The 12,723-nt window shown below is 43.6% G+C and overlaps 1 protein-coding gene across 3 annotated transcripts; it reads right to left on the bottom strand.

Annotated features, from left to right (window-relative positions):
• Window positions 1-4,775: 4,775 nt before the first annotated feature.
• LOC130164139 (T-cell surface glycoprotein CD8 beta chain-like) lies at window positions 4,776-10,139 on the bottom strand. 3 transcript variants are annotated; one of them, XM_056368635.1, is made up of 5 exons: window positions 10,029-10,139; window positions 6,734-6,916; window positions 6,297-6,449; window positions 5,890-5,949; window positions 4,776-4,933 (listed from the first exon to the last, which is right to left on the bottom strand). In XM_056368635.1, the coding sequence occupies exons 1-5, from the start codon at window positions 10,060-10,062 to the stop codon at window positions 4,776-4,778; spliced, it is 588 nt and encodes a 195-aa protein (XP_056224610.1). In that variant the 5' UTR covers window positions 10,063-10,139. The 3 variants fall into 3 exon arrangements, with proteins under 3 accessions (XP_056224610.1, XP_056224620.1, XP_056224630.1); XM_056368645.1 differs by having other exon boundaries at window positions 6,297-6,422; XM_056368655.1 differs by having other exon boundaries at window positions 6,734-6,850; window positions 10,029-10,093.
• Window positions 10,140-12,723: the final 2,584 nt, after the last annotated feature.

Raw genomic sequence — 12,723 nt, 5'->3', positions numbered from 1 at the left:
TCTCATTCTCATGGACACAATATCTCACTTCTCACTTTCTTCTCACAATTTTGCACAAACATTCATTTTGACTCAAGGTGAAAGGTCAAGGTCACAGTGACCTCACAAAACATGGTTTTGGCCTTGTGAACATAACATCTCAGTAACGCCTTCAGGGAACTTCTGCAAATTTTGGGAAAGTGTTCATTTAGACTCAAGGACAAACTGACTGGATTTTGGTGGTTAAAGGTCAAGGTTGTGGTGATCTCACAAAACACTTTTTAGCCATAACTCAACACTTCACACAGCAGTTATGACAATACTTCACACAAATGGTTAATATTTTATATGACTCTGGATAAACAGGGATGTAACCTGAAACTAGTCTGAATGATGGTGGTATACAACCACAGGGTGGTAATTCTAGTTTCTTCATATTTTTGACAGCTGTTTTAAGTTACTCTCTATTGCACAATAAAGTACTGATGATATTGTGTTTTACCTGCAGGACCAGTGGTTATGAATTGATGGAACTACAACAACAGCTGAAGCAGTGAGTCCCCAAACAGCAACAACCCGTCTACTGCTCAATTCATATGGTAAGAAAACGCACTCGCCAGTACAGGGACACTAATAATACTCTACATTGTATAAATGGGTTTTACAGGCCACAGCAATAAGTTACCCACTGGCTTGTTGCCAGAACAAAAGAGAAAACAATAGTTATTCTGTGAGAATGATTTTGACTCACATATGGACTTCATTTTCAGAATGAAAAATCAAAGCCACTTGTGTGAGTTTGGCCATTTATTATCTGCACAGTTATATAACACTCTGCTCCATTGTTGTCATGGTCTTTTTCTAATCTTCTCTTTTCACAGAGGAATGGAGCAGTTCCCCATGCAACGCTGGTGGCTTTGTCTCCATATATGTGAAGAGCTCCAGTGTAAGTATGTATGTCCATTTTTGTCTTTGATTGACTTTAAATCATATAAGAAAGGTTCATAATGAAGTTACAATGTAAAAATAGATAGATTCAGAATGAGACAGAGGCGTATGACATCCCTTTGAAATTAAAAGTACACTCTGGAACTATTTAGAAGTGATTTCCAAAGCTTGCAACACAAGTCTAATTTGAGAATTGTTTTTAATCACAAAAGCCCTGTTCCAACATCAGAATGTATCCCCAACAAATACAATAGCTGGATAACTCTCAAAGAGAGGTGGGTAGTAACAAGTCACATTTTATGAGGAGCCATCAGGGACATTATTCAGAATTACCATGCATATACATATATGAAACCAAACTCATTTACATTCTTCACTCACAAGTACTAGTACAAAGAGCTCATGTACACAGCTGAAAAATTTTCTCTCGCACACACATAAGAAAACAAACTGATTCACATACACATAAGCTATTTATTAGCTGTAACTTTGATATAAGTTCAATCAGGAACGACTAATTTACTTAACAAATAAAATTTTATTGCCATGTGCAAAACAAGAGATGAAAAGCAAGAGATGTAAGAGTCTTTGGTGATTAAACACCATCGTGATGTCATCATATATGATAAGGGGGTGAGGCTGTGTTAACATATGTGTAAAATTTGCTCTCAATTGTGACGTGTTTGTATAAAGGAGAATGAGATTGTGTCAATAAAGTTCTCTTCCTGTGAGGATTCCAGTTAGAGCAGCCCATTGTGTGTTATTCCTCCGTCATGCCCCAATTTCAGTCCAGCACCGGGTACTCATGTTAGGAATCCTGTGCAAATTGCGCTCTGACAACAGGTTATGGGCCCAGGGCTAACCAGAGAAAGTTATTTTAGCTTTTGTCACCGAAAGAAATGTGGCAATGTACCGTGTGTCTCGTGAGTTTGCATGCTAGCAACATAAGTAGAGGGGTCGCCGACTGAAGCAGCAGGGGCGAAAGACCCAGAATGGAAAGGTCGAGTAGTCGTTGGTCTCGACTACCTTTAGACGGAGATGAAAGAAATTATGAACTTTGGGAGACTACATTTTTGGGCCATCTTCGTTTGCTTGGGCTAAAAGATACCATTTTGAGAGATGAGAGTAACGACGAAGATGATGAAGAAGAAGCGGCACCAGTAGACGATGAGGAGAAAAATGCCGAGGCATATTGTCAGCGCATTTCTTTATTTGCAATAAGAGTTCTCCACTCAATGTTATCTGTTGAAACCAATATTTATTTGCTATTAAAGACTCAAAATCAGCATGTACATGGATCTCCTCCGATCTGAAAACCACAGTCTGCAAGCAGTTAGCTGTGGCCAACGTCCCAGAGAACAGTGTCTATCTTAGCAGTTACACAGAGTTTTTCTATATATTTTTGTAACTATCTGATTGGTGAAAAAGTTGGGGAGAAACCATGGTTTAGACTCAGCTCTCCCTTCGTCGGTGCACAGGCTGGTCCCAGCCTCTTGGCACAGTGCCTCCTTCTTCTGAGCTGTCCTCACCTGGAGAAAAACCTACTCTCCCTTTTCATGTAACCGCCACTTCGTCATGCTAGAAGTTGTTGTTTACTTTAAGCAACTGAGGCGGTCACATGACATCCTGTTCTTCTGGTGTCTCCCTATGTGTGCGAGACTGTCTTGAGTTTCACCCTAGCGCCCCCTAACGCATAGCAACAGTAATCCTCATAATATAAAAACAACACTCTCTTAGCAATGTAACATAATTTTTAATATTTCTCACAATATGCGGAGTTGATACAGTTTTTGTATGATAAAAGTTTGTGACTGATAATGCGAGAAGCCGTGGACAATGGGCTCAAGGCATTAAAGATATTGAGAGACTAATATGCAGGCAAAGGGAAGCCGCGTATAATTAACATGTATACAGAACTGACTTCACTTCAAAAGTTGAGCAGTGAGGGTGTGACAGACTATGTTATATACGCAGAGAAAGCTATCACAGCACTGAGGAATGCTGGAGAAGTGATGGACTGTTAATTGCAATGATTTTGAAGGGACTTCCACAATCATTCAAACTGTTCATTATTCATGTCACACATAGTGAAATGGAAATGTCCTTTTCCGAATTCAAAACTAAGCTACGGAGCTACGAGGACACCGAGAAGATGTGCACAGCGACATCCGACGACGACGTCATGAAAGTGCGGGCACACCAGAGTACCAGACCAGCTACGGCAAGTACCGGTGATCGGGGAGCGGACATAGTGTGTTTCAGATGTGGCCAGAAAGGACACAAAGCAAGGACATGTCAACAAAAGCAGTGGTGTAGTCATTGTAAAGGCACCACACATCGGGACGAAACCTGCAGACGGAAACAGCGGCGGGACGACACAAAGAAAGTTTCCAAGCAGACAAGCGATAAAGAGTATGCATTCCGGGGGGAGCGACGCAGACGCAGAAACCCAGCCAGGACGTGATGTCAAGAAAAAAGGTCTGATGGTAGATGTGGGGTCAACTTCGCATATCATCACGGCTATAACAAAGTTCAGGATGACACTTTTCAGACTGGAACACACTGCGTGGAGTTGGCTTACGGCACAAGGTGCATCGGAGTAGCGGAGTGCAGAGGAGACGCGGAGGTTTGTCTGATCGACAACAGTGGTGAGGGCTGTAAGGGGCCATTCGGCAAGGCCCTCTGGTTGGCAGTAGGAAGCTTTTGATGTTACGGTCAGGTGGCAGTACTACTCAGAGGTGGAGTTGGTATGGGTCCGTTCTAAGGTTAAGAAAAGGAGGGTCTGTCCGAAGTTGCAAAGGAGATTTAAGTGGCCCCTATAGGGTCATAGAGAAGATTACAGAAGTCTTATATCGGCTAGTTTTAGTTGAGGGAGGTACTGAGGTGGTGGTGCATTACAACAGACTCAAACCTTTTCTCTCCCCTGTACCAGATGTAAGCAACAAGGAGGGTCCACGGAGGCAATAGGGGGTGTCCCCACGTCCAAGAGAGAGTGCCCAACACTGGCTGGGTCCGATGTCGAGCCCCAAGTCCCGCTGGGAGGTTGGGAGAGGGAGAGACCCACCACCCAGAACATCCTGGTCCAGAGAGTAGATCAGCCCCCAGTCTGGATGCGTGGTAAGGACAGAGGCAGACAGGTGAACCAACACAGAGTATCCAGTATCCAGCAGGTCCAGGGTTGGAGAGTGCAGCGAGGGATGGAGTGGAGGATCAACAGTTCAGGAGAACACACCAGGCTCCAGTCAAGCTGCCAAGGGAGGAGAAAAACAGGGAGGACAAAAGACACAAAAAGAGATGCGCTGTGGACAGCAGAGGGTGCCACCTGTGTGGGCCAAGAACTACGAGTTTTTTTGACACGGGGACGAGTCAACTTCGAGGGAGTGGGGAGTGCAGTGCGTGACGCTGTGTGCCGGGGAGGGGGCCAGAGGAAATCTGCAGGAGTGATTGCACCTGTAAGAGGGGAGGGGCTGTGGCAGGTAGCAGGGGAGGAATTAAAAGAGGAGGGCAGGGCAGGCGTGGGGTCGCTGGGAGCGGACCTCGGTGAAGGACACAGGGCTGAGGCCCAGCTGAAGATTGGCAGCGGGCTTGAGGGACAGGTCCCTGTGGTAGGCAGGGTGGGGGTAGCGGTAGTGGGGGAACAACACATTTTCACAAGCCCAGGTGTGATCATTAAGATCAGAAAGATCATTAATCATGGCTGCATCCCAGTATGTGTGCTAATTTCATGGCTTTAATAAACATCAGTAGTTACATTGTGCTTTTCCTACTTTGACAAGTTAAAATATTTGCTACAATTAAGGCGTATTACATTAGCTGCTGTTGGTGCTGATGCTGCCGTTGTTTACAAATTAATGGGCTTGATCTTTTTGGGTACTGTTAGCTCTTGAGGTCTTGTTGGTGGCCCAGTGGATGATGCAGACAGTCAGAACCATAATGAGCAGCCCCAAGCACATGGCCGCACAGTACCAAGGGTAAACCAGAAACAGAGGAGAACCTGGAGGTGAAGCTGAAGAAATAGAGAGAGAGAAAAAAATTAAGGTATGGCTGAAACTACTTAGATTTTTTAAAGATCTAATTGTAAAAGCTGTATTTAATGAAATTACATTACTGTGTATCCTCATATAATCATAGTTTTCCAGAAAAACGCTGCTCTGCATCTTTTCTGGTTTTATGTTATTACTACTGTATGTTATGATAAATTGTTGTGGTAGACTAAGGGCGTGTGGTAGGAAGGGATTAGGGGGTCAGCAATGATATATATTGAAGGATGCTAGAAAATGCTAGAAATGTTTGGTGAAAGGCAAAAACTGGTTGTGTAGCTATCAATCCATCCTTCTATTATCTGTACTGTTTATCCTTGTAGGGTCATGGGGGGGCTGGAGCCAATCCCAGCTGACAATGGGCGAGGGCAGGGTACACCCTGGACAGGTTGCCAGTGCATCACAGGGCTGAAATATAAAGACAAACAACCACTGGTGCACACATTCACACCTATGGGGACTTTAGAGTCGCCAATTAACCTAAAGTGCATATTTTTGGACTGTGGGGAGAAGCCGGAGTACCCGGAGAGAACCCACGCAGGCACAGGGAGAACATACAAACTCCACACAGAAAGGCTCCACCATTGTTGTATTTCTCTTCATTATCAGTTAATTTCTGATTGATCTGTTTGTGAATTCATGTTTGTCGGAAAACGTCAATGACGTGCCACTGTCTCAATATGCAGCTGCCTATAGTGGAAGGTATCAGTTTTGTGTAATTTAACTGCTAGGATGTGAACATCAACAGGTCTTTTCTCTGTCTAATTTTGCTGGGAGACGTGTGCATCACGCATGAAAAATAGTTAATGTTATTACTATATGTTGCCATCATAATATTTGTCCTGTAATTTTCTGCGATATTAAAACTTGCCCATAGAAACATCATCCTATCTTCATAATGTTGTGTAGTGTCTGTTCACACCTGTAGGTGTCTTTTCCTCTTTCCTCTCCTTGGTGCCACTGGACTGAATCGGTTCTGAGGCTGCAGAAGAAGAACCAGGGTAGCCTACTTTTATATAATGCAATATTTTTAGCCTACACAATAATCAGTGCGGTGCTGGCCTGAAATGCTAACAGCCCACTGGGACTTCTCCTGACCCTCCCGATTACCACTAATTATCACCATTATACCATATGTTTTTACCCTGCTCCTTCCCCCTTTTTAAAAATGTAACGCAGTAACGTTCACTCTGAGTACATTTTAATTGACTCGCTCTGTAGTTTTACTTGAGCACAGTTTTACACTGTAGTTTTACTTCTACCTGGGTAAAATTTCATGTAAGCAGCAGTACTTTGAGTACAATTTTTTGCTTGATGTCACATGCTTACCTTTTAGCATGGTTCCTTTCCCAACCTTTAATCGTGAGTTCTCATTGGCAATACAGTAGTACAGCCCCAGGTCTGTCTCCTCAACATCAGTGATCTTCAGTATCAGAGATCGATTCCTCACCATCACTGAAAAACGAGAGCTTAGCTGACACGCTAAGAAAAAATGTTTTAGTGAGTTGAAATCATATCAAATAACTTGGAAGCTGTCTCCCTGTCCAAGCTCAGCCTCTTCATCTACTATTTGTCCAATCCATGCTATCAAATCCTCAACCTTTTCTGCTCTGTGATTACATTTTAAGTTTCCCAGTTTCATAACAAACTTTCCACTTAAATAGTGTGATGTAGTGTGATGAACTGTCTCCAGTTCAGCTGAACTAAGTGCTGAGGTTTTCATTTTTCCACATTTGTAAAAACCAGGATGTGAAATGATGGACTACCTTGGGCTGGTTCTCCCTCTCTGAGGACGCCACAGAGGACCACCGTCGGGGTGTGATCTGTATTTTGCTTCAGCCATGTTGTATCGTAAAGGTAGGAGACGCCACAGCTCAGAGTAACTGTGGAACCAAATTGGACATGTTGGACCTCAACAGCAGTCACAAACTCAGCCATGGTGATGATCCCTAGAGAGAATCAAATGGACATCAACTTTACTAATGTATGTTGAGTTTAATCTTAAAAAACCTTATGATACAAATTTAAAATAACTGACATTAAAACCATTCAGTTTAAAAGCTAACAAATTTTGAAATAGCATGTGAGAACATATCTCCGCCAAGACCAAACATTTCCTTTCACCGGATCAAAATTATCTCGATCTGCGCCAAATTATACAAATTAATTCACCTCAACACCATAAAGATGTCTAAATATTATTTACTGAGATATTGATGAATGTCAAAAAGTCTCACAATCTTCAAGAAAAGTCAAACAGTTGAATTTTTGTTTCATTTCTCCAGAAAGTAAGATCTTTGTCTCCATGTGCAGTTGCAAACTGTAGTGTGGCTTTTTTTATGGCAGTTTTGGATCAGTGGCTTCTTCCTTGCTGAGCAGCCTTTCAGGTTTTGTTAATGGTTTCACTGTGGATATAGATACTGTTGCACCTGATTCCTCCAGTATCTTCACAAGGTCCTCCGCTGTTGTGCTGGGATTGATTTAGTCAGTTCATCTTTAGAAGACGGAACATGTCACCACGTCACCATGACGCCTGCGTGGTCCCATGGTGTTTATACCTGCGTACAATTGTCTGCACAGATAACCATGGAACCTTCAGGCATTTGGAAACTGCTGGTAGAACCCAGTTGCAGCACCACACACCACAAGTACGATCGGTAATGACCTTTATTATGAACCAGAAGAGATAATGCACACAGGTGGGTATTAGGGGTAGAGGAAGGGGTCCAGGGCTGGAGAGCCGTGGGTCAAGTGAGTGGATTGAGATGACTGAGCTCACACACACAGAAGAAAGTTTCGTGGACCCGAAGGCTTGGGCTGGCGGTGCCGTGTGTTAGGGAGCAGGCTGGAGACGTTGTCAAGGGAGCAGGAGGATCAGAACCAGTTGAGCAGTCAGCAGGGCAGACGAACTGGGAACGAGCAGGCAGTCAAAGCCAGTCGAAGGATCAGGATCCAGCAGGGAGGCACTCACATCTTGACGTCGGAGCTGGAGAACGACCAACAGCCACAGGGACAGGCAGATGGGGACCAGGAAGCACACAGGCAGAACTCTTGGTCGGGGACAGAAGGCTGAGGCGTTTACCAGGGCAGAGACGGAGCAGGATGGTCAGGGACAAGCAGAGTCGTCGGATGGCCCCTCCATAGGGAGATCCACGTCAGTGGGAACAGGCAGGGAGGAGGCGTTGATGGTCGGAAGGGGCCCCCAAGGTGGTGCGACAGTGTTGGAGGGTGGAAGTCGGTGATGAGGTTAAGGTCGACAATGTGGCGAACAGGAATCCAGGGCCTCTCCTCCTGACCATAGCCCTCCCAATCGACCAGGTTCTGGAGCCCCGTTCCACGACGACGGGAACGGGCCGACAGACAGGAACCGGGACGGACCAGGAGGTAGCCGTTGATACCTTCGCAGGATCTATCTGCATGCTGTCTTGAGCTACAATGTACCCCAGGAAGGAGGCCATGGAGGCGTGGAACACACACTTCTCTGCCTTAATAAAGAGTGAGTTTTCGAGGAACAGTTGCAGGACCAAAGGGCATCTCAAGATACTCGTAATGACCAGTGGGTGTGTTGAAGGCCATCTTCCATTCATCGCCCTCTCGGATCCGGACCAGATGATAGGCGTTGTGGAGATCGAGCTTGGTGAATATGGTGGCCCATATGGTGGAAGAGATGAGTGGAGGGGAGTAGCGGTTTTTAACCATGATGTCATTAAGCCCCCGATTGTCTATACAAGGTCTCAGAGTTTTGTCCGTCTTTTCCACAAAGAAGAATACCGCCCCCACAGGGGAAGAAGAGGGACGGATGATGTCAGCTGCCAGGGATTCCTTAACATAGGTCTCCATAGCCTTTCTCTCAGGGGCGGACAGGGAGTACAGACGTCCCTTGGGAGGGGACATGCCGGGCTGGAGTTCAATGGCACAGTCGTGGGTTGGTCTGCTGGCTGTGATGCTGTTGGCCCGTCCTGTTTGGTTCACTCTCCTCAGGTACGTCTGCCCACCTAATCGGCAGCTATAACTCGGCTTGCCGGCTGGCTGCTAACTTTTACTTTTCCTGGTCTCTCGGCAGCGTTTAACCGCGGCCTGGTCGTGCGCGCGGTGCTCCATTCACTGCGCGCTGCGGTGCGCCATTCCCCGGCTCTACGCCCTGGCGCACCGGGACTCTACTGCTGTCTTGTCTGTGTCTTGTGAAGTTTGCTCCCATCTGGTCGTGGCTGTGATATCACCACGGGTCTGTTTTATTCCCCTGTCTCGTTGATGATCACTGTCACTGTATACTCGAACAAGTTATCAGTCATCTGTGCCAATCATATGTAGTTGTAATTGAGTTTTCATGTTTCTTTTCTTTTTTGAGTGCATTACTAAATGATTTGCTTTTGTTTTCTTGTGTTGGTTTTGTTCTCTTGTGTTCACATATTTTGATTTGCTTGATTTATTTGATAAATATTTTGTTTTGATTGTTTTATTTCTTTTTCATTTTTCAAAAACGTCCACCACTCGTGCTAATGTACCTGTTGTGAAGAGTATCTGTGGTTAAAGTGTTGCAGCATTGAAAAGCTAACGTCATTGTTGAATTGTTTAATCGTTTTTTAAATAATTGAATATAAAATAAAAATATATTTTTTTATATCTTGAATTTACGTTCTGAGTCTATTGTCTGAGTGCATTCAGAGCTGCGTCCTTAACTAATTTCCTGGGGGGCTGAATTCCCCGTGCCGTCGTGTAGCACTAAAAAGTAACTTATTAATTATTTCTATTCCTTACTAAATCCCGCTCGCCACATATGTTTCTTCCCTGTTTTTCATCATATTGTAATCTCCGTTGGTGTTCTCTGAAACAGTTACTATTATTATTGTCAGTTTGCACACGTTTAACATTTGAAATTATTAATTAAACACAAAGTAAAACAGAACCATCCTGCTGCTACCACAATAATCAATAGGAAACAAATCTAGCTCAGCTTTCATCTAATATAAGTTAACGTGACATTTCCTCCTATGAATTAAACTTACTTTCAGCCTGTCTATCCAAAATAGTATAATATTATAGGGTACATTTATTACTCACCAACAAGAATTGCCATAAGCCAGTCAGACTTCATCTTCTCGTTTCTATAGTTCTTTCAGTTCTTGGCTGTGGTGATGCAATGGGTTAGCAAACCACACAGACTTCCTTTTTAATAGTCAAAGCCACTGTTTCCACTGAATGTCCACATCCATATTTTGACCCTCTTTAAGTTTGGCTGTAAGACCAAGTTGTCTATCTTACTTTTAAGCATTAAGCCTGTTTTAAGCTTTAAGCCTGATGATCTGCTGGGTGGCTGAAAATGTTATCTTGAAACCAAGTAAAGCCTATAAGCTTATGGTTGTTATTTGAACCTGATTTAACAATGTCATTATTCATTTATTTCATTTATTTCCCCATACTGGTTATATTTCACCTGTAAAGCACCTTGAGCTGCGCAAACATGCATGAAAGGTGCTATACAAATAGAGTTTGATGACTTGAAATTTGAATGCTGTGTGCCTGTTAATGCATCTGGTGTAAGGTGACTTCAAAGGCTGTGAAAACCACAAAACTGCAAAACATGCCCATGTTAAAACCAAAGAGACAATGGCGGAAGAGAAATACAGCATATAGCCAACCCCTCAGGTTCTTTAGTTCTTAATCAAAAGAATGTCTCGCAGAAATAATGATGTTCATGCCATGAGGAAGGGTCTCTTTTGTCTTCTATTTCCCTGCAGACAGTGCTAGGTTTGATATGACAGGTTACGTTTGATGGTCTCTGTATAACTTTCCCAATTACATGAGGAAGACCTCGATAGGATGATGCTAATTCATTTTCTTCATTCTTGGTCAGTAGGTAATAGCACACTTTGATCTGAGGGCACACATATTAATCAGATGGTGTGATAGTCGATGAAAAGTTAGCAAACATACTTTAAAATCAGACGTGGCACTTGGATCAGTGAAGGGAGATAGTGATGAATTAAAAAATTGCAATCAAACTAGTTGGTAGTTTATAGTATAACTTTTTGTACAAATTTTAAATGTATATTAATCTTCGGCTCTGCAGAAAATTATTCAGCCTCTTTTTTCAGTAATAAAAGTTCAAAGGGCATGTAAGTCAGGAAGTGTCTGGAGCTTGTTTGAACAATTTTGATGTTTTGGTTTTTAGTGGAGTGTTGGAGGCCAGTCGTGATCCCAGTTTTTTCATACTGTATCCAGTTTTCCACCACAAAGAAATGGTAAACAGAAGAAGAACTGGCAAACAGGATCAAAATAATTGTCAAATCAGCTGATAAGTTTCTAGATGTGAAAGGGCTTCTCTGGGAAACAGTGCTGCAAAGCTTAATTGCAAATTGCCAAGAGTTTAAGAACTATATAAATAATTTGGGAGAGAAATCTAAAGAAAAAAAATTATAAAATAATCCAGATACATGGTTGAAACCACCATTAGATTTTATAATAAAGGGTTATATCACAGTTAGAGGAGCTAGGGAATCTGGTAAAGGAGGAAGAGTTGCAACATTCATGCAATATGAAATGATATATAAGGTTATACAGGCAGGCACAGAGCATGAATCAATTGTGATTAAGATATGGACTGACAGAGGTAAAGTAGATATAATTAACTATTATGACCCATGTGGGAAACAAAATCAGAATTTTAGAGGATGTTTGGGGACCACTGCAAGATAGTGTCACAGCCTGCTATGCCGATTTCTCACTCTCCACTCTGCCACACCTCCTAATCAGCTTCACTGGCTTCACCTGTTGCCCCCAGCTGCAGTCGATCCCCAATCGGACCAATATATATACATCCCCGGTTCACTCACTCCTTGCCAGATTGTTCTCAGTGTCATGCATGACTTTCCAGCGATTATCCCCGGACTGACTTCCTGTTTTCGACTCTGCTTGCCCCTGACCGTCCTGCCTCGTCTCTGCCCCGGTAAATACCTTAGCCTTCTGTCCCCGACCACGAGTTCTGCCTGTGCGATTCCTGGTTCCCGTCTGCTCGTCCCTGTGGCTGTTTGGGGTTTTCCAGTTCCCTCGACGACATCTCCAGCCTGCTCCCTAACGCTCGGCACCGCCGGGGTCAGCCCTATGTTCCCACAGCCCTATGTTCCCACATTTCTTAGAACTTTTTTTTCACAGAAATTTTTTAAAGTTAGGGTTAGGGCTGTGGGAATATAGGGTTAGGTTTAGGGCTGTGGGAACATAGACACGCTCCCGCACCGCCAGCCCCAGCCTTCGGGTCCAAGAACTTTCCCCTGTGTGTGTGAGCGCAGTCACCTCGCTCCACTCACCGGACCCCCGGGCTCTCCAGCCCCGGACCCCACCCTATGAGTCTGGTTTGATGAATAGCTCACCTGGAAGGTTCATCTAGATAAAGTTAAGAACAAAGGTAAAAAGGTCATCAATACACTTTGATGTTTATCAGGACAGGAATGGGAGCAAATAATGCATCTCTTCAAAATATGTATTGAGCACTAATGAAATCTGTGTTTGACTATGGATGTATAGCTTACATGTCGGCAGCAGAATCAAACCTCAAAACATTGGACATGTTACAAGCTCAGGCCGTGAGAGTGTGTAGTGGGTCATTTAAAACATCTCTAGTATCAACTATGCAGGTATAAATGGTAGAAATGCCTTTAAGGATCAGAAGAGGGAAGTTAATGCTGGCATATTGGGTTAATCTCCGGGGACAATGTGACAAACATCCTACTAAAAATGTTTTAAAGCCTGCTGGGAACAT

This window comes from Seriola aureovittata, chromosome 3 (assembly GCF_021018895.1).
Source record: "Seriola aureovittata isolate HTS-2021-v1 ecotype China chromosome 3, ASM2101889v1, whole genome shotgun sequence".
Lineage (NCBI taxonomy): Eukaryota > Metazoa > Chordata > Actinopteri > Carangiformes > Carangidae > Seriola > Seriola aureovittata.
The sequence above is the reverse complement of the archived record's forward strand: the minus strand, read 5'-3'. Positions and strand labels throughout refer to the sequence as shown.